Source organism: Scyliorhinus canicula, chromosome 7 (genome assembly GCF_902713615.1).
Source record: "Scyliorhinus canicula chromosome 7, sScyCan1.1, whole genome shotgun sequence".
Taxonomy (NCBI): domain Eukaryota; kingdom Metazoa; phylum Chordata; class Chondrichthyes; order Carcharhiniformes; family Scyliorhinidae; genus Scyliorhinus; species Scyliorhinus canicula.
The window spans coordinates 173,112,841-173,139,272 of record NC_052152.1 but is presented as its reverse complement, the minus strand read 5'-3'; the positions used below and the strand labels follow the sequence as shown (position 1 = coordinate 173,139,272).

Below are 26,432 nucleotides of genomic sequence, written 5' to 3'. Positions count from 1 at the left end.
TCCCATCATGATTGAGTTCAACTTTAATCGCCACTGCCACCATCCCACAGAACTAGTCTGCCAAAAGCCCCGAATTCAACCATCCTCCCCAGCCTCTGTGCTTGACCCAAACAAAGTCTCATGTCGAGGTAGTGTGGAGATTAGTCCGAAATCACTATTCCCACATATTCCGCACCTTCCATCCCCATCGGCACCACCCGGCTCACCACAAAAAAGTCAATCCGGGAATATACTCTATATACTGCCAGACGAAGTATTCCCTCTTTCCCAGGTGCCCAAACCTCCATGGATTCACAATCCCTCTCTCCATAAACCCTCCAGCTCCAGTGCCGTTCTCGACCCACCCCCCCCCTTGACTTAGGACTCGACCTATCCATCCTCGGCTCAGGTACATAAATAAATTCCCCTCCATAATCAGCTGGTGAGAGTCCAAGTCTGGAATCGCTCCCAACAGTCAGGAATTACACTCACCGGAGTGCCCACTAGCATCCCACTCACTATCACAATCCTCTCCTTGCCACGTCCTGCACCTCCCTAGCCACCGTAAACCCCGTTTTCTTATTCAGCAGAATGGCGACCCCTTGACTTAAGATTCGTACCCCGAATGGAACACTTGCTCCACACACTCCTTCCTCAGCCTCATCTGATCTTTCACCTGGAGATGTGTCTCCTGCAGGAAAATCACCTCTGCCCTCAAACTTTTCAAGTGACCCGAACACTCAGAACCACTTAACTGCCCCATTTCGCCCAGAGGTTTCTGCATCCCCTCTCCCTTAAATCCTGCTATCATCCCCCTTGGGCTCTGCCCCCCCCCCCCCCCCCCCCCTAATTCCCTCTCGGAAACGGGCCCACCGAAGGTGGCACCCCGCCCCTCTCGCCTCTTTCCAGACCTCCTCCCCGGCCCACGCTGAGCATAACAAACAGAGAGCAATACAATTAAACACTAGACCTCCAGCTTCGGAAAAAAGCAGCAATTTAACTTCAATAGAAAATACAGAAGAGGGGTGCAACCATCCCCATAACAACCCTCTTAACCATTATGCTTAGAAACATTCTTGGGATGATTGACAGCTCTGGCTAAGTGCTTTCACTTCCTCTTTTCTAACCGCACTCAGCATTGTTGAAGTGGCCAGCAGAAGAAGAATGTATATAAACATTGGGGTTAGGATCAATGAGGATACCTCAGATGCATCAAATGAGAAGGGAAAGATTAATTAACAAACCTCCTGGCAGCTGCATTTAAACCATTAAGCTGTCAATCAAAGGCCAGTTAAAGGTAGCATTGTGGATAGCACAATGGCTTCACAGCTCCAGGTTCGATTCCGGCTTGGGTCACTGTCTGTGCGGAGTCTGCACATCCTCCCAGTGTGTGCGTGGGTTTCCTCTGGGTGCTCCAGTTCCCTCCCACAGTCCAAAGATGTGTAGGATTGGCCATGATAAATTGCCCTTAGTGTCCAAAATTGCCCTTAGTGTTGGGTGGGGTTACTGGGTTATTGGGATAGGGGGAGGTGTTGACCTTGGGTAGGGTGCTCTTTCCAAGAGCCAGTGCAGACTCGATGGACCGAATGGCCTCCTTCTGCATTGTAAATTCTATGAATGAATGCTCACCATTTCAAAGGATCTCAGGGGATTTTAAGGCTGTTCAGGTGTTCTAGGAAGGCTCTGACACTTCAAGAAGCAGCAGTTTTAAAAGCATACTGCTGAGGGAGCTGATATGAGGAAAACTAAAGTCTTCCTGGCTTGAATCTTCAATTAAATGTCGGATCTGCTCATCAACAGTGAGAAAGAGCAGTTCGGAATTAGAAAACCGCTTCAATGTTTAAGCAGGTCAGCCCAGGATGATGATTTTGAACAGAGGGGCTGTCTGAGATCACCATGCCAAGAGTGATCTTCAGTTTGCCCAGTGCTAGAAGCAGCAGTCTGGGCACAGGATCCCCATCCCAAGGGAGGGTCCTGGCGTCAACTCCTTACCCAGAGCCCCAGCCTACCTAACCCCCAGGACCTTCCCTCTGCAGCCTGGCAGCAACAAAAGGGAACATGTGCAATGGCCTAACCCCTTTGGCCTCCAGCTTCAGCACTGCACTCCACCAAAGTATGCCCAGTGGAACTCCCACTGTGGGGTCGGAGCACAATGTTGGGGGGGGGGGAGGGGGGGGAGGAGAAAGAGAGAGGGAGGAAAGAGATTCAGGCTTTCAACCCATTAATTTTATTAAAATAAATGCAAAGGTGCTGTTTGCATGTTTCCTCTGGTGCAGGGCGGGAATCTCGCTATGGCTGGCAGGGCTGGAGCGGAGACTGCGTCTGCTGCCCGGTACCAATCCCGTTTTTGGGCCAACATGGGATTCTCAGCCTGATTTGAATTCCTGATTTTAACGGCAGGAAACGGGGAATCACAGCCAGGATCTCAATGTCATGTGTTTAGGGAAAGTCCTGCACTCACATAGCCTGGAGGACATGAACAATGCTATGTAAAGCACTTCACAGGCAATGAATGATTGTTGAAATGTTTTTTTAAGGCAATCACATTTTGCTTCAAAACAATGATGAAATAAACAGCCAGATTATCAAATTTGATGGATTAGGATTAAATATTTGATAGGATACCAGTTTAGGACTTCATAGCATGGTGCCATGAGATCTTTTATGTCAAGTGAAAGGGCAGAATGAATCCTGGTATCGCAACTGAAAGGCAGCACCTCCAACAATCTAGCAACCCCTCTAAATGGATTGTTTATTCCAGATGTAGGCAGCTTGAACCTATAACACTTTCACTCACTCAGTGGCTGCTCATTTCAGAAGGCATTTAAGAGTCAACCACATTGCTGTGGGCCTGAAGTCAAAGCAGATGACCAATCCAGGTAAGGTCGGCACATTTCCTTCCCTAAAGGGCATTCATTGTAACAATCCACAATGGTTTTATTGTCATCACTGGACTTAAATCCAGTTTTTTTTTAATAAACATTTTATTGAGGTATTTTTGGTATAGCAACAGCAACAAAATAAACAATATACATGAATCCATAAAGCCGTTTACCTTTCGTACAGGTCCCACCCTTATTACCCCCTACTCTAATCTAAACTACTCCCCCCGCCACCCCCCCCCCCCCCATCTGCTGATGATTAATTTTCCGCAAATAAATCGACAAACGGTTGTCCCCTCCGGGTGAACCCTAACAGTGAACCTCTCAAGGCGAATTTATTTTTCTCCATACAAAGAAAGCTAGCCATGTCCGATACCCAAGTCTCCGACTTCGGGGGCTTTGAGTCCCTCCAAGCCAATAGTATCTGTCTCCGGGCTACCAGGGAAGCAAAGGCCAGAACATCTGCCTCTTTCTCCTCCTGGATACCCAGGTCTTCCGACACCCTGAAAATCACCACCTCTGGACTCAGTTGTTTTTAAAACCTTGGACATGACATCCGCAAACCCCTGCCAAAATCCCCTAAGCTTTGGACATGTCCAAAACATGTAGACATGGTTCGTTGGTCCTCCCGCACATTTTGCACACCTGTCTTCCACCCCAAAGAATCTGCTCATCCGGGCCACTGTCATGTGAGCCCGGTGAACAACCTTAAATTGTATCAGGCTGAGCCTGGCACATGTTGCGGATGTGTTGACTCTACTCAACGTGTCCACCTGTAGACCATCCTCTATATCACCTCCCAGCTCCTGCTCCCACTTGTGCCTCATTCTGCGTCTCCTCCGATCCCATAAGCTCCTTATAGATGACCGAGATGCTCCCCTCCCCTACATACCCTCTGGAAATTACCCTGTCCTGAATCCCCCTTAGCGGTAGGAGCAGGAAGGATGACACCTGCTTACGAAGGAAGTCTCGCACCTGCAGATACCTGAATTTGTTTCCCCTCGCCAGGCCAAACTTTTCCTCCAACGCCCTCATACTCGGAAAGCTCCCCTCTATGAACACATCCCCCATCCTCTCAATCCCTGCTCTCCATGATAACCGGAACCCCCCATCCATACTCCCCGGGGCAAACCAGTGATTATCACAAACTGGGGCCCAAACCGATGCTCTCACTGCTCCCTCATGCCGCCTCCACTGGCCCCAAACTCTCAGGGCCGTCACCACCACCGGGCAGGTGGAGTACCGCGCCGGCGGGAGCAGCAGAGGCGCAGTTACCAATGCCGCCAGACTGCTGCCCTTACAAGAAGCCGCCTCCATACGCACCCTTGCTGACCCCACCCCCACCACCCACTTCCTGATCATGGCTATATCAGCCCGCCCTCTCCTGACTCCGCTCAAGCATTACCTTCCTTATCCTCGGGGTACTGCAAACCCAGATGAAGCCTGTGATCACTCTGTTGACATGCTTAAAAAGGACCGCGGAATAAGATATTTTTTTTATTCTGTTCATATTCCGCCATGGTAGGAATCAAACTCGGGTCTCTCAGCATTATCCCAGGTATCTACCATTACACCACCACAGCCTCCCCATGAGTGACTCTCGCAATGGCAAAACTGGAGGGGTAATGCTCATTCTCTCGAAGAATAATTCATCACAGAACAATCAACTGATGTTAGGAAAGTGGCTGTAAAACAATCATTACATTTACACAACTATAGTTAATACAATATTACCATTCTGGCTTCTCTGGTGCCAACCCACAATATACTATCAATGGCATCTTCTCCTATTACACCAATGATAGTATCCCCGTGATTTATCAATTAGACATCTGCCAGCAGCTCAGGAAAAAATGTTGATTAAATTGTTGTTCTGAATTGTTCAGAGAAGAATGAGGCATGGTATATAAACTTTGATACAAATTGTGTCGTACACTCTGAATTTACAGGTTAACTGGGGTGAACATGGGATGGAGTAGAGATTTGGAAAACCTTTCTTTAATTAATATCCTAGTGACAAATAGGGATTTCATTCCCACACCTTGCAAAACTAATAAAACATGCCGTCGGGAAACCCCCAGGCTGCCGGTAAAACGGAGCCGGCGGAGAATCCCACCCCATGTGTTTTGCATCACTCCTGGTTTTTATTTTCTCACATTTATTTTGATGAGATCCAAGATTCTGAAGCCTCTGGTATATCAACACAGCATGTTATCAGAATTGGGTCTACTTTAGGGCATAATCAAAATTTAAACTGCTATTTATATGTTCATTTAAATTCATGAAGGAATTTTGAGAAGTGTAAAGTATTCAATATTGTGATACTAATCATTAAAAGTGACCCTCCCACCCCCCACCACCCCCAATACCACATCCATCTCCACCATACCCCTCATGACCCACCACACCTGCCTCCCACTTCCACACCCCATCCACCCATCCCAAATTCTCCATTCTTTACATCACTTCCCACCCTCCGAGCCCCCCAAACCCCTTGCACCCCAAACGCCCTCTCCTGACCCCACAACCCTCACGCACTCCAAGCACCCTAACACAGCAGCCAGTCACAATCACATCTCCCACCCCAAACTCGCACAGCATATAATTAACTCTAAAATAATCACAGGACTCTACCATTTTTCAAGCGGATATTCAGCTAAGAGCATTCAAATGACAGTTCCGACTTTCAGGGAGCTATACGGGTTTTTGGCAGGCTTGAAAATCGGACCACACAGGTCAGAAGCAGCAGCAGATGCCATTCGCAGCTACTGTCCATGAAACTGCCCTGAAAGACCGGCTTTAAAAAAAATTGGAATCGAGACTTTCGGATGATTTCAATTTTAGAAAGAAAACCAGTCTTTGCTCAGTCTGGACCCCATTTACAACACTAAGTCCAGTCTGCTGCCCACTCAGCCTGGTGTTTATGCACCATCGGCACCCCCACTCCCTCGCCCGAGTCCTGGGTAGCACAGCTTTGGAAAAAGTTCGCTTTAGGAAGGGTGCATCATGGGAGATTGTCCAGGAGAGCACTGGAATAATCATGTCTGGAGGTGACAAAGGTATGAAGAAGGGCTTCAGTGACAAACGGACTGAGGCAAGAATGGTGGTGGGTGACATTAGAAGTGGAATGAAGAAATATTGGATTGTGAATCAGTGCAGAGCCAAAACTAATGCTAAGGTTACATAACGGTCTGGTGTAGCCAAAGAGAGTAGCCAGGAAGGTTGTTGAAGCAGCTGGTACAGTTACACAATTTGCACCAAGCAACAAAGATAATGGCTACGATTCACATACAGGAAAATAAAGAAGCAACCTTTATCTGTCACATCCTGAGGACATCCCAATGCATTTCACATGCAATTAAATATCTTTTTGAAACATGTTGTAGGGAAATGTGGCAGCCAGTTTAAACATAGCAGAGTTCCACCAAATAAACTGAGATAAATGACCAGATCACCTGATTTTTTAAACCGTTGTTTTAGAGGAAACAGGGCATAGTGGAAAATAATGCAATTGGATTTTTGATGTCCACTTGAGATGGAACCTCAGTTTATGTTCTTTTCCGAAACATAGCATCTCTCCCAGGGAAATAATGAGGGAGTACCCGAGGGTGGAGTTTGAAACTATAACCTACTTATTCAGAGGTGACAGCATGACCTTGAGCCAAAGTGGAAACGTTAAAATAGTTTTGCACTATATATTATAGAACCTAATAGATGGCCTCTAAATTTAACACAGCCATTAGCTTACCTGTGGCTAAATGTCTGAAGTCCTATACTAGCTGACACACATATTAAGGCTTGGTAATAATTGTCTGTGTATTTCAGTAATTCGATAAAGATACTGGATAATCCCATGGCAATCACCTGTTTTAAAACAAAAACACCAGAAACTGGTTTTACTTCTATTCTCTTACATAGCTGAACTGTTTTCAAAATGTTTGAACCATCTGTTTAAAAATCAATCATCATACCTGCATTGACTTACGCACCTTGGCAGTATCAAACCCTGAAAAAGAACAAACATCCTAAATGCAAAGATACAGAGCAAATTTTGTGTCATACAAAATGTTGCATTATCATTGTTGGCAAACAGTTGTATGCATTTCGATACCATGGGCGAAATTCTACGTTTGGGAGAAGCAGGACGGGATTCTCTGTTGACTAATGCCGAAATTGCGAAATGTGATTAGGCGGAGAATAGGATCGGATGCTAAAATCGCAGCTGGCATCGATTTGACGCAAAATTGCAATTCTCCGTCACCTCGACAGCAACGTCAATGTGGTCCGGAATGCATGTAAAGACCGTTTGTAGGTCCTTAGCGGGCCTCATCCGGTATTCTCCGAGGCCTCTGCGATTCTCTGCCTCCAATGAGCTGAGTTCCCGACGACGCAGTTCACTTGTGCTTTTAAAAATCGTGAAACCGATGTCGTAGCTACTGAGGGAGAGAGAGGGGTTATGGAAAGTGTCCAACGTTTCCATAGTTTGCTGACAGTTGTGCCGCTGGCTGGGGGGCTTCTGCCAGGGTTGGTGGGAGTAACTTGGGGTGGCCAGGAGGTGGGCTGTGGGTCGGGGATGGACAGGCACGAAATACCATTGTTGCAGCCGGCAAGGCAGCCATGCAGCTGCACACGCCGCTGACTGCCCACTGTGAACGTAGGGCCACGGGTCGTATAGCTGTCCCCCCAGGCCAACCCCTTAGGTGCCCTCTGGCCCCAGCCGGCCCATCAGCTGTATGGGCGCACTCCACCACCACCAGTGCCATCTTGTTGGCTGGGATGAGTGTGTGTGGGGAGTGTAATATGTATGTGCAGCTGCAGCTTGTCAGCCTTCCGAGTGTCAATCACAGACCCGGCAAATCCCGCACCGTTTTTCATTGGAATCGATTGTGTTCCACATGGCGCCAGTGCTAGCCCCTCCACAGTTGCTGAAACGATCCAGGTTTGGCGTCTGTTTTGCTGTCGTGAAAGTCCACGAATTCTGTGTCGGCATCAACATTCACGTCATGCCGGTGCACACCCACAACTGGGGAATTCCGAACGGCATAGGGCTGCCCACAATGGGAAACCCGTTGGCCGACTGGCGGGACCGAGAATCCGTTGGGGAGGCTCGTCGCACCAGAAAACTGGTGCGGCGGGATGGAGAATCCCACCCCGAGGCTCAGAAACAGAGAATCCCAACCTCTGTTCTCCCATCAGAGCTGAATTGCACCTAATTTGCCCTCCCAGCAAATTTATCCATCGCGAGGATTGCAAGGGATTCCCAAGGGAAGCCTGCTATTGGGCTGCCATTTTGAGCGGTGGCCCGACAGCGAGGTCCTGCAGCTGGCTCCCCCACCAGCATCACAATTCAGTCCCATCCACACTGCTCCCCCTCTTCCCACAGTGGAATTCAGCCACTCACCCCTGGATTTCTGGATCCCCGCCCTCTCCCCTCCAGTACAGGGGTGACCACACTTGTCGTCCCCGCCCACAGAGATCCCCTTAACGAGACCCCTAAATAAAGAGATCTCCCAGAAACCCCCTAAATGAAGAGACCCTACCCAGAGATCCGCTAAATAGGGACACCAGAGACCACCTAAAGAAAGAGACCCCCAGACACTCCCTAAATAAAGAGACCCCCACAATAAAGAAGTCCCCCCCCATTCCCCTTCCTCCCTGCACACGACCCCCTTGCATTGTTCGGGGGGGGAGGGGGGGGGGGCAGAGATGGCCCTTAGATAGACTTTGGGGTGGCAACTCCCTTAAAGAGTTACCCCCTTGGCCCACTGCAAGGTCCATCATGTCAGGGCCAAGCTTGACAGGACCAGTAGTGATTCTCGCCCTCATGATTTCCGGACCAGACGAATGGAGAATAACAGAGGCCTGGAGAATTTGGTGCCTGGCATGATAAGTGGATGCAAATGGATCTTAATGAACCTCTATTCTGTCGCCAACCGTGGGGCTAGAACATCGGAAATAGATCGGTGCCCATATTTGTTACAACCACTGGATTCTCTGCCTCTTTGGAATTCCGCCATCAGTGGCGTGAGGCAAAGAGCTCAGGTTCACTCAGGTGAGGACCTGAGGAAGGAGCAGTGCTCCAAAAGCTAGTGTTTGAAACAAACCTGTTGGACTTTAACCTAGTGTTGTAAGACTTCTGACTGTGCTCACCCCAGTCCAACGCCGGCATCTCCACATCATGATTCAAACAAATTACAGATGAATCCAATTAAGAGATCCACAACAGATTTAAATACATCATAATCTTTTCAAACAAGTGGGAAATAGATCAGAGTTGCTTATCATGATAATGCATTACATATTTGCTCTTCAAATTTGTTTTCTTTGGATTGTGCTTGTTTCATGAATTTAAAAAGGTTTACAGTTCATTACTACTTGTTTTGGAAAATGGAAAGGGAAGCTTCAAAATGTAGAAATGTACTTTGTAATCATAGAATTTACTGTGCAGAAGGAGGCCATTTTACCCATCGAGTCTGCACCGGCAACTTGGAAAGAGCACCCTACTTAAGCCAACGTCTCCACCCTATCCCTGTAACCCAGTAACCCCATTTAACCTTTTATTGGACACCAAAGACAATTTTGCACGGCCAATCCACCTAACCTGCACATCTTTTGACTGTGGGAAGAAACCGGAGCACCTGAAGTAAACCCACACAGAGACAGGGTGAACGTGCAGACTCCACACAGACAGTGACCCAAGCTGGGAATCGAACCTGGGACCCTGGAACTGTGAAGCAACCGTGCTAACCACTATGCTGCCGTGCTGCCCCTTGTTGAATGTCCAATTCTCCCCTTTGCAAAGTGGTTTGGGTACTTTCAGGAGGAGATAATTGCAAGTGGTTCTACATTACTGACTGCACCAATCCTGAACAAATATTACTAGGTGACATCTCATGGTATTATGCACAGTCTGAGGAGGCAATCAAGCTGTGTCTGAAGGGGCCAAGTGTGGATAGAGATCAAGGTGAAGAAGGGTATTGGGTTAAGGTTTGGGGGTTGTGGGTAGCAGAGCTCCCTGTTGGGAAAGCCAGTTGGCTCACAAAAGACATAATTAAATTTTTTTTAAAGGGAGGGTGCAGGAGCTGTGTGAAGCCATAAGTTTGTGTTTCTAATGGCGCAGTGCCAGTGCTATATGTAAATTAGCCATACATAATCAGAAAGCTGCTGATTTGATTGAATTCATATAATTAGGGCTAGTCAAATCAAATTGTATTGATATATTGAGGTTAGATGGGGTGAGGCGGTATCAAGTTCCACAGTTCTGTTATTCCACAGAAACATAGCTTGCAAGTATGGGTCTTCTATTATTTTCAATGAAAAATTATCTTGTGATCCATTTCTTTTGGCTGATTCATACAGTATCGAGCCAGGTTGAGCTAGTATCTCACCAAGGTTGATCAGATGATCCGCCAGAGTGCCACCAAATAACGAGAATGGGACTCCAACAGCCCAAGGAACTGCATTGAAAACCCAACCCTAAAAGAGAAGGACAGAATACAGTCAGTTCTCAATGGGATTATGCTTCTCCAAATTTCAACTCAAAATTCATTTATTCAATCTGAGCATCAAAATGTCCATGATATTTATAATGGATCAAATTAAAACTCCCATATTGTCAACTGCTCACCTGTTTATACTAATGCATTCTCTTTTCCAATCACAAAGGAAGCGCAAGAGAGATTATATAAAGTTAATGTACATTACAGAATCAAAGAGAAATCCCGACAGATATGATAACAATATTCTCAATGTGGAGTCTGGCAAATAGTCACCAAACTCCACTGCACCAATGTGAATAATTCTCTGGTGTTGTGCAGATGACAAAGAGGTTTTCCTGATGGCAGTGTGTGTGAGAAATCGAGTGTGCACTGCAATTAATGTTCACAAAATCATACAATTTACCCACTTAAGGCTCCATGTTGGCTGTGTCAAATAGCAAACTTAGACTCCGGTGCCAGGAGTTAAAAAACTCTACAAGTGCATCTTAAAATTTGCACAGTGCCCAGAGGGTTTGAGTACTCTGCTGACATCTTCCAAATTGATATACAATCACACAATAATGAATCAGGGACTATGACAAATGAATGCAGCGTCTTGGAAAATCAAAATGAAGCAAAAATTCTCCAAGAATTGCATCAACCTGCTTAGGCAGACAGACATCTTCAAATGCAACAGGCTTTGCCTAGCAAGAGGAAAATCAGTTAAAATAAGACAAAACCTAAACACAAATCTAAATAAAGGACACCATGAAGGAATGATGCATCAGTTGGCCAAGATCAATTGGGGAACTTCATTAAAAGGCATGATGGATAGGTAATGGCTAATATTTAAGGAACTAACGTATGCATTGAAATAATTATACATTCCTGTTTGGCTCAAAAACACGAGTAAAAACGGCCAAGCATGGCTAACAAAGTGAATTGATGGTCATTTTGGATCCAAAGAAGAGTCAGAGAAAGTAGCAAGTCTGCGGATGAGGAACAGATCAGAATTCAGCAAAGGAGGACGAATAGACGGATTAAGAACGGAAAAACTGAGTGAGGTTAAACTTGAAAGTAACATAAAAGCAGACTGTAAAAGCTTCTAAGTATGTAAAAGGATAGTGAAGACAGATGTAGGTCCCTTATAGTCCAAAATGGGAGAATTTATAAGAGAGAATAACCTGGAGTATTGTGTGCAGTTTTGGTCTCCTTGTCCAAGAAAGGATATGCTTGCCATTAAGGGAGTGCAGTGAAGGTTCAACAAACGGATTCCTGGGATGGCAAGATTGTTGCATGAGGAGCGATTGGGTCCACTGAGCCTATATTCACTAGAATTTAGAAGAATGAGAGGGGAATCTAATTTAAACGGTGAAAATTCTGACAGGCCTGGACAGACCGGATGCAGGGATGTTGTTTCCTCTGGCCGGGGGTTCTAGAACAAGGGGTCATAGTCTCAGGGTTCAGGGTAGACCATTTAGGATTGAAGTGAGGAGATTCCTCTTCACTCAGAAGGTGGTGAACCTGTGAAATTCTCTACCATGAAAAGCCCTGGAGGCCGAGTAACTGAATATATTTAAGGAGGGAATAGAAAGATTTCTAGACAGTCGAGGCATCAAAAGGTTTGAAGTGCAGGAATGGGGGGGGGGGGGGGGGGGGGGAAGACGGGACAGTGGGCACGGAAGTATGGCATTGAGATAGAGGATCAGCCATGGTCATATTGAAAGGGGGAGGAGGCTTGTGCAGTCAAATGGTCCTGCTCTTAAGTTTCTAAAGCCATCGCTAGGCTGAATGCTTCAGGTCTTCCAAGTCCTCTTAGTGAAAATAGTGAAGCGATGTTGCTACCTCCCTATGAATAGTTTTTCCAGGCAATGGAAAAGCTACAGGAGCAAAGAAAAGTCACACTTTTAATATAAAAACAGCTATGTTAGAAAGAATATAAAGTATTTTTGTTACTCCATTAACTTGCCCAGTGGCTGGAAAACAATGTACAGATAAATGGTAACAAAACTAACTTCACAATCTGCTTCCGTTAACAATGGTATTGGCATCGGTCCCTTGGCATGAACTGCAGAGAGTCAGGGATGACTCTACAATACTTGAAGTATTAATTTGTTTCCAATTTTCAGCAGTTAATGTTGGGAGACAATCAGCACTGTAAAAACAATAGGGGCAGAATGATACGGCGCCCTCCCACTAGCGGGATTTTCCCTGTCCGCCGAAGTCAATGGAGCTTTGAATGGCTTGCCACTTTCTACTGCCCTGCCCCTGCTGCGATAGGGTCATAAAATTCCACCCTAACATTTCATATGTTCTGAAGAAGTTGAAAAACAGTTACAGTATGCTTGGTATACACTGTGCCAAGACATAGATGTTTTATGCTGTTTAATCACTGTTCTCCAGGAGAGTATGTGTGGAGATTCATAATTTCAACTATTAAAAATGTATAAAAACACTGAACTATACTGGACTCAAAGGATGTAGCCAGGTTTAGTGCTTACGTATGCATAGTTGCAACTATCAACCAAATAAAAATCGGTCTGTAAACCGTTTCAGCTTTTTTATCTTACTCGATCATTCACCATGCAACATTCTTCAAGTGGCATATTTGGCAAATCTCTGCAAAAACAGGAAGGCAGATTACTACCTGAATGTTTGTAAATTGGGAGAGAGGAGTGTGCAGTGGGACCTGGGTGTCTTTGTGCACCAGTTGCTGAAGGTAAGCATGCAGACGCAGCAGGCGGTAAAGAAAGCTAATGGTATGTTGGCCTTCAGTTGGCCTTCATTGCGAGAGGTTTTGAGTACAGAAGCAGGGATGTGCTGCTGCAATTATACAGGGCCTTGGTGAGACCACATCTAGAATATTGTGCAGTTTTGGTCTCCTTTTCTGAGGATGTTCTTGCTCTCGTGGGAGTACAGCAAAGGTTTACCACACTGATCCAGGGATGGCAGGACTGTCATATGAGGACAGATTGACTAGGTTAGGATTGTTCTCACTGGAGTTCAGAAGAATGAGGGGAGATCTCATAGATACTTATAAAATTCTAACAGGACTAGACAGAGTAGATGCAGGGAAGATGTTACCAACATCCAGAACCAGGGGTCCCAATCTGAGGATTTAGGGTAAACCATTTCGGAAAGAGATGAGGAGACATTTCTTCTCTCAGAGAGTGGCGAGACTATGGAATTCATTACCACAGGAATCATAGAATCTATAGTGCAGAAAGAGGCCATTCGGCCCATCGAGTCAGGACCGGCCCTTGGAAAGAGCACCCGACCCAAGCCCATAGCTCCACCCTATCCACACACCTCCACCCTACCCTAAAGGTGTCCAACCTTTTTTGGACACTATGGGCAATTTAGTATAGCCAATCCACCTAACCTGCACATCTTTGAACTGTGGGAGGAAACAGAAGCACCCAGAGTAAACCCACGCAAACACGGGGAGAACGTGCAGACTCGGCACAGACAGTGACCCAAGCCGGTAATCGAACCTGGGACTCTGGAGCTGTGAAGCAACTGTGCTAACCACTGTGTTACTGTAGTTTGATGCTAAAACATTGAATATATTCAAGAGGCAGCTACATATAACACTTGGGGAGAATGGGATGAAAGGCTATCGGGAGAAAGCAGAATTAGGCTATTGAGTGGGATGATCAGCCATGATCATGATAAATGGCGGAGCAGGCTCGAAGGACCAAAGGGCATCCTCCTGCTCCTAACTTTAATGTATCTATGTATCTATAACTTCACCCAACTGCAAAAAGGTGCCCAATAGCGGCCCGTGGTATTCAGGATTTGTATCCTTCCAGAAGAGAGAAATTCCAAACCTCTGGTGACCGCTTCGTTCTGATGTCATGATCACTGCCATGAATCAAAAATGACACCCCTGCTGGTGGGATGTCCCGTGATCTGTAGTGGCGTCAGCAGAGTTTTATGCGTGGGCTTCAGTTTTCCATCTTAGATTGTATGAGCAACATCTCTTAATAAACCTCTCATCATGCTTGTATGACCACATTGCACCACCATACCTTTTCTCTTTGCGGAACTTATAGAATATAACAATCACCATGACCACCATTACAGTTTACACAGAACAATAATAGAATGGATAGAGCGTGCACTGCTTTGAGATGTATTCTTGAAGATCTTGTTTTAGTGAGAAGATAGTATCTTGCCACGTATAAAACACAAAAGTACCAAAGGGTTTTCACTAAAATATAGTTTACTTCATTCATTATTATATCTTATAAAGAAGTAGATATTATTCACAAGCTAGAGACAACACACCTTAGATTCAGGAAACGAATCATGGAAGAAGGTTGGCATCCATGACAAAAGGCAGAAAAAAGTGCCGCTGATGCAAACATGAGCTACACTGACAGCCCTGTTAAAAAAGCAAACATTATTACAAGAATTTCATGCAATTAATAATACAAAATAAACACAGATGTGGGGGAAAATGACCAGAACTATGAAGGGAACTGACGCTGAAAAATGCAGAGGTCATTAAAAAAAACAAAAGAAATCTTCTCTTCGATGCAGAGGTGGTCAAAACTATGCATTTCTACTGAGCAGTGCTGGAGAGAAGAAGCTACTTTTCTCAAGTGCTGGAGGAAACAAATGTCAAATGTTGGAGATTTTAGTTCAAATTGAACAGAACTTATTTTAATTGGAATTGGAGAGGTGGGATGATGCTCTGGATGTAATTAGACTGATTAATATGGTCTGTAAGTAGAGAATTCCAAGATGCAGGTCGAATATGAACAAGCCTCAATTGAGGTCATTGATGGAGTGAGAGTGGTGGGATAGTATCTAGTTAGAAATGGATAGAAGATTATGGAATTCCTACAGTGAAGGAGGCCATTCCGCCCATCGACTCTGCACTGAAAGAGCACTCTATCTAGGTCCACTCAACTGCCCTAAAGTGCATAATCAATCCATGGTGGTACTGTGAAAGAATTGCAGCTATTCACATAATTTAATATATGCATTTATCAGCAGTCAAAGGTGAAATCTACATTGAATCTTCCTGAGTAATTGAGTGACATTTAACGCTACATTTGCCCTATTCCCCCCCCCCCCCCCCCCCCCACACTCTCTGACTTGTCATTATCTAGTTGAGAGGACAGTAGCTTCCTTCTCTTAAGCATTGATAAGCTGTTGGAGGGTGTTTTGGGTTGATTTGCAGAGGAAAGCATGGAAATGGGAGAAAGCTCATTTGATCCATCAGGCTCTCCCCTTTTGCCGACCAAGTACATCCACACTTGTGAATTTTGTACCAGCCTCAACACTACCCAAATTTATTTTCCTCAAGAAAATGTCAGTATAAATACTCCCTGCTTGGCAATATTAAACTCAACAAAATTAAAATATCTATCCATTGTATTTGTAAATTATTAATCTCTGGTTAATGAACCTCTACATATAATGCAACCTGCTAACACAAGAACATAAGAACGCAAGAACTAGAGGCAGGACTAGGTATTTCAGCCCCTCGAGCCTGCTCCGCCATTCAAAAGTACAAGTATCTGCCGATGGAAGGTTTTTAACATTTCAGCCCATTCCCTACCTTTTGGCGGTACGGTGGCACAGTGGTTAACACTGCTGCCTCATAGCACCAGGGACCCGGGTACAATTCCAACCTTGGGTAATGTTTTGTGTGGAGTTCTCACGTTCTCCCAGTGTCTCTGCGAGTTTCTTCCGGGTGCTCCGATTTCCTCCCACAGTCCAAAAATGTGCAAGTTAGGTGGGTTGGCCATGCTGCAAATTGTCCCTTAGTGTCCAAAGATATGTAGATTAGCTATGTTTATGGGCATAGGGCAGGGATTGGGCCTAGGCAGGGTGCTCTTTCAGAGGGTGGGTGCAGAGTTGAAGGGCCAAATGGCCTCCTTCTGTACTGTAGGATTTCTATTCTATGGTTAGAACATAGAACATAGAACAGTACAGCACAGAACAGGCCCTTCGGCCCTCAATGTTGTGCCGAGCCATGATCACCCTACTCAAACTCACGTATCCACCCTATACCCGTAACCCAACAACCCCCCCCATAACCTTACTTTTATTAGGACACTACGGGCAATTTAGCATGGCCAATCCACCTAACCCGCACATCTCTGGACTGTGGGAGGAAACCGGAGCACCCGGAGGAAACCCACGCACACAGGGGGAGGACGTGCAGACTCCACACAGACAGTGACCCAGCCGGGAATCGAACCTGGGACCCTGGAGCTGTGAAGCATTTATGCTAACCACCATGCTACCGTGCTGCCCCTCATAGAGGTTATTCTCCTAATTCTGAGGAAAAGGAGGGCAGAGTGAAAGTGGGCCAGATAATTAAAAATGTCAGGTGACTGGCGGCTCACAGACTCACTGCAGGCAAATGGAAGTGTTCTACAAAATGGTTACCTAATTGAAACAAGTGCACGTATATTGCGGTTTTACCTGGAATGATTGTTTGGACTCTAGACAGAGAGAATGGAGGAGGTAAAAGATCAGATTTTGTATCTAATGTGCTTGCATGGGAAATTGGATTTTGAAGAGTCCCTTTGGAATACTTAAAAGATAAGGGAAGGGAAGAAAGATGTATTCAGATGTGGAATCATGCTGAAGGTAGCAGAAATGGTAGAGGATGACCTGTAGAATACTGAGGTTGGTTGGAAGACAAAGACAAAGGTTACCCTATTGTGTAATTAGAAAGGGGGCGGGGAGGGGGAGAGAACTGTGGGAAATGGAACAGAGATGGTCAAGGGCTCTGTCGACCACAGTGGAAGGGAATCATTGTTTGAGGAAAGAAAGATACAAACAACCTTCACTTTCCTCTGACCCCACCCCTTCTTCCAATCTCACCCAATGCCACTTACTTATTGTCCTCTCTCTGATCCCAAAGCCTCCATCCTCAGCAAAGGCCTCAGCTTCATCCCTTTTTGCACCACCTCAAAAGGGTTAAACTCAGATTGAAGCTGGGCTCTTCTGCTTTATTCACCTCTTTGCTCATTTCTTTGGCCAGAAGACAAAGTGAAATAGAAAATTATGCACTTCCTTCAGTTTATATACTGTATTTGTTACTCACGTTGTGGTCTCCTCTATATTGGGGAAAATGAAGAAAGGACACCAGCTGTGCTGAACACCCATTAAGTCCGCAAACATGACCTTCAGCTTCCAGTTACCCATCATATTAATTCGCCACTCCACTTTCACTTAGATCTCCCTGTCCTCAGCCTTCAACTTGTTTCAATGACGCTTGAGGAGCACTTCATCATTCAATGTGGGATGGTACGGTGGCACAGTGGTTAGCACTGCTGCCTCACAGTGCCAGGGGTTCGATTCCGACCTCAGGTGACTGTTTGTGTGGGACTTTGCACTTTCTCCCAGTGTCTGCGTGAGTTCCCTCCATATGCTCCGGTTTCCTCCCACAGTCCAAAAATGTGCAGGTTAGGTGGATTGACTATGCTGCACTTTGCCCCTAGGTGGGGTTACGGGGATAGGGTGGGGGATTGTGCCTAGGTAGTGTGCTCTTTCAGTGGATTGATGCAGACCCGATGGGCCGAATGGTCTCCTTCTGCACTTCAGGGATTCTATGAATTTAGCACTTCATGGCCTTTCGGATTAACATGGAATTCAACAAATTGAGATCCGAATCTCTGCCTGTATTTTTGTTTATTTTGTGGCCAGCTGCTCTTTCCATGAACATCTCCTCCATCGTTTGTTTCTTTACTTGTCCCCTTACCATCTCCTTTTACCTTCTACTATCCTCACTTTTATCATCTAATCCATCCGGTCTAATCCAGAATGTTGCCTGGTATGGAGGGAGGATATTATGAGGGAAGGCTGAGGGACTTGAGGCTGTTTTCGTTAGAGAGAAGAAGGTTAAGAGGTGACTTAATTGAGGCATACAAGATGATCAGAGGATGGTGATGTATAGCACGAGGGGACATAGCTTTAAATTGAGGGGAGATAGATATAGGACAGATGTCAGAGGTTGGTTCTTTACTCAGAGTATTAAGGGCGTGGAATGCCCTGCCTGCAACAGTAGTGGACTCGCCAACACGAAGGGCATTCAAATGGTCATTGGATGATAAGGGAATAGTGTAGATGGGCTTTAGAGTGGTTTCACAGGTCGGCGCAACATCAAGGGCCGAAGGGCCTGTACTGCGCTGTAATGTTCCATGTCTTCTACCCTCATCCTTTCTGATATCCTTCCTGCTTTCTCTGCCTCTACATTGCTCAAAACCTGTTGCATCTGGTATTTTTTCTATTTCGTTGAAAGGTCATTGACATGAAGTATTAGCTTTGTTTTCCAATCCACAGAGGCTGCCACATCCACAGAGTTTTTCCTGTGTTTTTCATTTTTGATTAAGAATAAATTACACCTTTCTGGAGTCTTCAGGCCTCACTACTGCTTAGGCCTCAGATTAATTTTGTAACTGGGTCCCACTAAATTATTAGAGCCTGATCTACATATTTAGGGAAGAACTTTGGGAAAGTTTAAAATCAGAGCGGGAAGGGAACCCAGTGGGCAAATTCCCCATTCCATTTTAACTTCCCCGGTCTAATTTCCACCAGACAAAATATGAAATCCAGAACATCTATGAAATGAATAATCACATACGAAAACATTATGGTTATCTGTGTACAGCTCATGTTAAACGTTTGTTGCTTATGTTGTTGAAGATACAATGGCGATAGGAATTGTTTGATAAAGGACTGAGAACTCGTGTCCAAGAGAATCAGCTGGGACACTGAGGAAATAATTAGGAGGCAGAAATTTGGACTGTGAACAGGGGTAGCATGGTGGCGCAGTGGTTAGCACTGCTGCCTCACAGCACCGAGGACCCTGGTTCGATCCCAGCCCACTGTCCGTGTGGAGTTTGCACATTCTCCCCGTGTCTGCGTGGGTCTCACCCTCACAACCCAAAGTTGTGCAGGGTAGGTGAATTGACCACCCTAAATTGGAAAGAAAATTGGCCACTTTAAATTAATTAAAAAAATACTATCATCTTCCCCTTCCGTAACTTCCATGCCGTGCATCGTCTCGTAAACCCAGTTGTTCGGTTTTGCAAAATTTATCGTATTATGATGTTTCAAATCACTTCTGAAACACCTGTTCATAATTCCCCAGGCATTTCAAAGGTCCATTCTTGTGCTATTACTCCATTCCTGTTGTCTGTCAGATTTGCCAAAAAGGACTCCATTCTCATTTCCTTTGTCTGTGATTCTTCTATTGTATTGACACCTGTACGTCTCTGAACGGTCTCAAAACACCACAAGCATTGAATCCTCCCATCTTTTGTGCCACCACTGAATACCCCATTTGTGCCACAAAACTGGCTGGAAATAACTACTTTCCCTGGAATCTTTTCAAAGCCTCAGGCACCTGATTCAAAAACTTGACTCTTTTTGAAAATATAACTCACTTCAGTGCAGGAGGCTATCCATCTGCGACACTTTAGCACAATCCAACAATTTGAAAGCAATAATTTCCAAAAGATGGAGGGTTCAAGAAGTGTTTTGAAACATTTTACTGCGGTAAATTTTCCAAAACAGAACTAGGTTTTCGAGACGACGCACGGCATGTAAGGTACAGAAGGGGAAGATGACATTATTTAAAAAAATAAATTTAAAGGGCCCAATTCTTTTTTTTTTCCAATTACGGGGCAGTTTAGCATGGCCAATTCACCTTCCCAGCACATCTTTGGGTTGTGGGGGTGACATCCACACCGACACGGGGAGAATGTGCAAACTCCAGATGGACAGTGACCCGGGGCTGGGATCAAACCTTTGTCCTCTGCCCTGTGGAAGATGACAATATTGATCAATCAGAGGAAATTGTATTTATCACGAGAAGTTTCATTCCAGCAATGAGTTTACTATTGCAGAGTTCCATGTTTGAAAGTGGTTGCACATCCACAATATGTAGAACAGATTAGTTAAAATGTTATTTAGACTCACTCAGCAGCAAGGTAAAAGGAATATGAAAACTTTACTTGCTTCAGGTTCAAGAATGCCAATTCTTTAAGGTCACTGAAAATAGTGGTGTTTCCATGCAGAACAGCTGGAATCAACCACTTTATTAGTACAGAATATACTATGTAGTGACGCACCCTTGCTACTGAGCAAGCCATCCATGATAAAGGTGCAAATGAAATCGGACATGTAAAATGTGTGACGATTGGAAGACTTTAGGAAAATTGGCTTCTAAATAAAGTTAAGAATTAAAAGCCTGGGGATATTGCATTTGGCTGCAACTGTCAATGTTTTAAAAAGGTCTTTGTTTTTCTTCTCGTAAATAGAAGGTGAAAGTGGCAAGGAATGTATTTTTCAGTCTAGGCTAATGCACTGTGGTTTGACTGGAGTGGACCCTGGGGAGTTGATGTGCTTTTGCAACCTGCAGATATAATTTATTTAACTTGGGGAGATGAGGTCATTGTGGGGTGGAGCTTTGAAAGGCAGAGAGTTTGGAAAAGCTTAGAAAGAGACGAGCCAAGTTCTAATCTGCCAGACTCTGGAGTCCACAATTCTTTCCAAGTAGGATAGTAAAAAAAGTAATAGTATTTTAAAGCAGAGTTGTCTGAAGACAATGATGAAGAGGCTGAAACAACCCAGTTGAAGCAGCTCTATGAAGATATTCAGCCGGAATCTGAAGCGTTCCAATCGGAGCCCAAATCTGTTTTTTAAAGCAAGTATTACTCTATGCCTGCTAATTTTAAGATGAATTAAGAGCTGTATGTTTCTTTTCTTGCTGCTTAATGGGAAATTGCATACTGGTGTTAAGGGGCAATTGTAAGCTGTGCTTTTCAGACGTGAAGTTAAAAGTTTAATGATGCATTCATAATAAAGTTTTGTTTTAGAAATACCAAAGCCCTATTTTTTCTTGCAATCACTCCTGGAGCAAATCATTGTATCCGCAGAATCTTTCAAATAAACTAAAATATTGGGGTTTCAGTCCAGTATCCGAGTCACTGTTGGGGCCTGGTCTGTGATCGTAATAAATTGTAAAAAAAAAATAAATGATTTTTGGAAAGTTAGTGGATTTGCAATTTACCCAATCAGAACATTGTCCCATTCCTTTAACAGAACCTAGCATCTCCAATCAGAACTTTAAAGAAACGTTAATAGAATGAAGTGATAGGAATTTGAAAGTAAAACAGCTGCATGTTTAGCTTTCTCATACTCCTTGTCACAGATCAAAAATCCAACTAAAAGGATGCAGAGGTGGTTGATAGTGAGTACACAAAGCTTCTTGTGAAACATGTGATATTTGGAAAAATGTGATATGTGTAAGATGTATCAGAGGACACCATCACAGTATCAGCAAGAGACTTTAATGAAGTAAAAACTCTGGGCTGGATTCTCCGCACCCTGACACCGAAATCGCGGCCGGCGTGGGGGCAGAGAATCCATGTTTCCGCAAAAAACCGGGACCAGTGTCGGTTCACCGATTCTGCGGGCCCCTAAATGCGGGGTTCTCAGGGACTACGCGGGCCGCCTGGGTCCTACCTGGGGCCATTGCTAACGGCCCGCTCCGCCATTCTTCACCCCCGACCGGCCAAAGACCCGACGACGTGGAACCAATATGCTCCAGCTGGTCGGGATACTCGCATGGTGGCTGCAGGCTCAGTCCATGGCTGCCCTGGTCGGGAGCGGGCCATTCCGTTGCCAGGCGGGCCCTTATAGGTGGCCGGGGAATGTCTGTGCGGGGGTTGAGAGTCGGGCACGCAGCCAATTGGCGGGGGGGGTCTCAGTTATGGGTCTAGCTCCGTGGTCCAAGTCCGGCATGGAGCACAGCGCGGCCGTTGGAGGCTGCCGCCGTGCGCAAGCGCGGCCTCTGACCCGGAAGTGTGGGGACCCGCATCTGCAGCAAAAGCTGCGAGATCTACTCCGGGTCCCTGTTAGCTCCCTGCAGGGCTGGGAATTCGTGTCCCTTTGGTGCCACATATTCTGGCATAAACTCTACCGTTTTGACGCTGGCGTGGGGACGTAGTCCCAATAATGGAGAATCCAGCCCTCTGGTTTTGAAGTTGTGGGAAAAAGCTAGAAACATTTTCATTTTATAATCCATAGACATGGCAACAAGACTCAGCATGTCTACAGCAACACATGAATACAAAAGAGTGATTTGGATAAAGTCATGGAATTAGCACCAGGGAAACCAGTTAAACTCCTGACTGACAACTGGGAAGCTTTGCCAACAAAAATTTTAGAGACATGTTTGTAATTATGAACATTGTCGTGATGAACACTGCAGCTGACAGTCGCTTCGATAATGGGCTTTGTGAAAGAATTGACGTGATATTCTATACGATCTTAGCTGATTAACCAAATTGTAAGTTGGAATCTGCCTTATCCTAGGCAATCAATGCAAAGCACTCCCTTCAAATGGTTGGGGGCTATAGTCTGTATCAGTTGGGTAAACTTTAATCCTGGGGGATTTAGTATACAATAAAAGAGAGAATCAAAAGGAGTGAAAATGTCTGGATCAAATAATAGGACGTGATGGGAAGACAGTTATTCTCCAAAAACATGGTCAATTTATTTGTGTACATTCATCTAGGTCAATCTGGATTGATTATAAACCTGCAGATTTTCAATTAGTAGGTGAAGAGGCCCCTGCACCTCATATACTAATGTGTTTGATAGTTATGGGGAATAGAGTATGGTAGATAAGGGGCCGAATAATGATAGATAAAGTGATAACTCTGCATTGGGCTATTTTACCCCAGGGGCAACAATCAAAAGTTGGTCTTCAGATAACATACATGCCAGAAGGATCCAGCCAATGGAGGAAATCAACCATTTCCATTTAAGGATAGTAGGTAAAGCAATCAGCAAACTCAAACTCTTGAACATTGGCTAAATGTTCAAGATGGTGGACAAGAGATAAGGGGCGGGATTCTCCAGCCACCGAGCGCATGTTTCTTGGCAGCGTGCCGTTCGCTGGTGGCGAGATTCTCTGGTCCCGTCGTTGTCAATGGGAATTCCCACTGAAGCCAAACCCATGCCGCTGGGAAACCAGGTGGGGGTGCTCTGCCGGCACAAACAGAGAATCCCATCACCAGCAAGCAGCAGCAGAATTCGAGCCATAACCTATGGACTGGCAACAGAACCATTGAGCAGTAGTCTAGGACAAGACAGGAGAGGGCACGTGGAGGCCCAGAACATGGACTAAAGAACAAACTAGGAATCCACTAGAAGAAGCCCTTATGATTGGGAGGTTTTGTTGCAAGATAAATTGATGAGATGCAAAACAAAAGACAGTAGAAAAGAAATTGGTGTACAGTGCCAGATAGGGATCAGCCAGCCTGAACGCACAAGTGAATATGTATTGGGGCAGCACTGTAGCATGGTGGTTAGCATAAATGCTTCACAGCTCCAGGGTCCCAGGTTCGGTTCCCGGCTGGGTCACTGTCTGTGCGGAGTCTGCACGTCCTCCCCGTGTGTGCGTGGGTTTCCTCCGGGTGCTCCGGTTTCCTCCCACAGTCCAAAGACGTGCGGGTTAGGTGGATCGGCCAGGCTAAATTGCCCGTTGTTGGGTTACGGGTATAGGGTGGATACGTGGGTTTGAGTAGGGTGATCATTGCTCGGCACAACATCGAGGGCCGAAGGGCCTGTTCTGTGCTGTACTGTTCTATGTTCTATGTTCTATGTATAGAAAAAATGCTTCTTGATGGGACATAAATGGCTGCTAAAGTGAGATTCGTGCTTCGGGGTTCCGAGGAGTGACTTGGTGATCAGGATGTTAGAGTGAACTTGCCCTCTATTCTTGAAAATTTTCTTCACTCACTTAGCCATATATTCTTGGGAATGTAAGTTGACCTATACAAAAGCCAGGGTAAGAGGTTTCAAAAAGAGGTGTTTTTGAAACCACCTAAAGAAACCGGACTCCAAAATCGGGGGGGGGGCAACACCAGTTTTCGGACGCTCCGCCCCCTCCAGAGCGGCATCAGGTACGCCGCATGCAGTTGGGTCAGCCTCAGAATGTCACCCGAAGGCCCTCCGGTCTGACCGCTGCAGGTCATCGCCGTGCGCATGCACAGCCACTGACCCGGCAATTCTCCGGCCATTTCTGTCAGGAATGCCAGGGGCGGCTGCTACCCCCCTCCGGGCAGACCATTGGTGCTAGGGCGGCGCCGACTTTTTCCTCGTAAAACTAGACACTTCCTCCGGACACAGCCTCAAAAATCGGAAAATGCAGCCCCAAGTACCCCCGCCGGAGCTAAATTGCACTAGTTTTCCGATCCCCTTGGGTTTGTAAAGTCAGGTGCAATTCAGTGTTCCATGACATGCAAATTTATGCATGACACTAATACGAGGGATTCCCGGGGTATCCCGCTATCGGGTCACCACCATGAGCAGGCGGCATGTAGAGAGGTCCACGGCACTACCGCACTGCCAATCGGCCCTGACCACCCCTCCCTCCCAGGAATGCCTGGGTGTTCCACGCTGAGTGGAGGCTGCCAACATTAAGCCAAAAGGCATGATGGGAAAGGAGGACAATGTTAACATTGCGCCGTGGGGCATGACAGGAAAAGACAACAATGACTATGATTAAACAAGAAAACGAACAAAACTGCAGCTCTCTGCAAAATGGATTTCTTGAGAACCAAGGACAATAACATCTCGTATAACATCCTTGTTTATGTAACATCGAGATAAGGTTCTTTCTCTCAAGGATCAGCTCAAATCATGTCTGAAGCTGGGGGTGGGGGAGGCGGTCTCCCTATTACAGGGGTCCCTGTGGGGGAGCCTCCTTATTACAGGGGGCCCAATCATTCGGCTGTTTTATAGATACACAGATTGTGACATTGTTTGGTTAAGGACTGGGCTCACATAAAGAGAATCAGGGAGGGCATGGTGGCCATCGGCATACTGCAAGCCTTCCATGACTGGCGGCCGTCGTGGGGGCTGTGATGCATCATCATTCCCAGGAATTAAATTGTGGTTCAGTTAGTTAAGTTTCCTTTGAGGTTTTGTTTAAGTTACAATGCCCCAACAGGGGCTGTCACCCACTCTCATTTTTGTTCAGTTTATTGATCATTTGTTTAATTATATAAAGAGTATAACGAGAGTCAGCTGGAACACTGGGGTAGTAGTTAGGGGCAGAAATTCTGCTGTATCCTATGAACAAACCTACTAACAAGGAAAATACCTGTGTCACTTCATATTTCACTTCTGGTTTGGAAGCATTTAACAGTCTAAACTGAAATTGGGTCTGCATTCCTCCTTCATCTATCTTTGACCAACATATTTAATCAATTTAAAAGCGGCTAGCATGTATTTGGATATTTTTACTATGTGGAGAAATTATGGTGTTTTACGACAGCGTGAACGGGCTGAGTCGAGGACTAATTCTGGCCCCTACAGTGCGAATTACGCTGCGAACTGGGCATCGCGGGATCCGCGCATGTGTAGTGGCACCAACGCCAACGCGCGCATGCACAGTGGACTCCTTCAACGAGACAACATGGCACAGGGCTACAGGGACCGGCGCATAGGAAAGGAGGCCCTTAGCCAGAGAGGCCGGCCCGCCGATCAGTGGGCCCCAATCGCGGGCCAGGCCACATCGGAGGCCCCCCGCCCCCCCACCTCCGGGGTCGGACCCCCGCACTCCACCCCCACAGGCCGCCCCACCGACCCTTCAATGGCGAGTTCCCGCCGTCTGAGAGCAGGTCTGGACGGCGCCAGCGGGACTCGCCGTTTCTACGACGGCCGCTCGGCCTATCCCGAGCCAAGAAACGGTGTGCCGGCTGCGTAGAGCGGCCCCGGCCAGGGCCGCGCCAACCATGTCAGCGCCAATGGCCCCAATTCCTCGCTCGGCAGAGAATTGCGTGCCGGCATCGGGGCGGCGTGGCGCAAATCGCGCCGGTCGCGGGGATTCTCCAGCCCAGCCCTAGGCTGAGAGAATCCCGCCCTATATATTTCAACTGTGTGTGTAAGGAGGTCTTTTAATTGTATTTAAAACATTGGATAGTAAAACAATATCTAATCAAAGTCTGACAGCTGTGCCACGCCCAAGCAGATGTAAATTCCGAATATTGACCCAGAGCCAGGATCGAACCTGGGACCTCGGCGCCATGAGACGGCATGCCACCGC

General features: G+C 46.0%; 1 protein-coding gene across 3 annotated transcripts in view; it reads right to left on the bottom strand.

Annotated features, from left to right (window-relative positions):
* Positions 1 to 26,432, bottom strand: part of slc17a9b (solute carrier family 17 member 9b) — an 82,094-nt gene that overhangs the window by 20,716 nt on the left and 34,946 nt on the right. For all 3 annotated transcript variants that reach the window (XM_038803312.1, XM_038803311.1, XM_038803313.1), the window contains 4 exons: positions 14,630 to 14,726; positions 10,250 to 10,337; positions 6,833 to 6,867; positions 6,610 to 6,725 (listed from right to left, as the gene is read on the bottom strand). In XM_038803312.1, the coding sequence (XP_038659240.1) occupies positions 6,610 to 6,725; positions 6,833 to 6,867; positions 10,250 to 10,337; positions 14,630 to 14,726 (336 nt within the window). The remainder of the gene's footprint in view (positions 1 to 6,609; positions 6,726 to 6,832; positions 6,868 to 10,249; positions 10,338 to 14,629; positions 14,727 to 26,432) is intronic.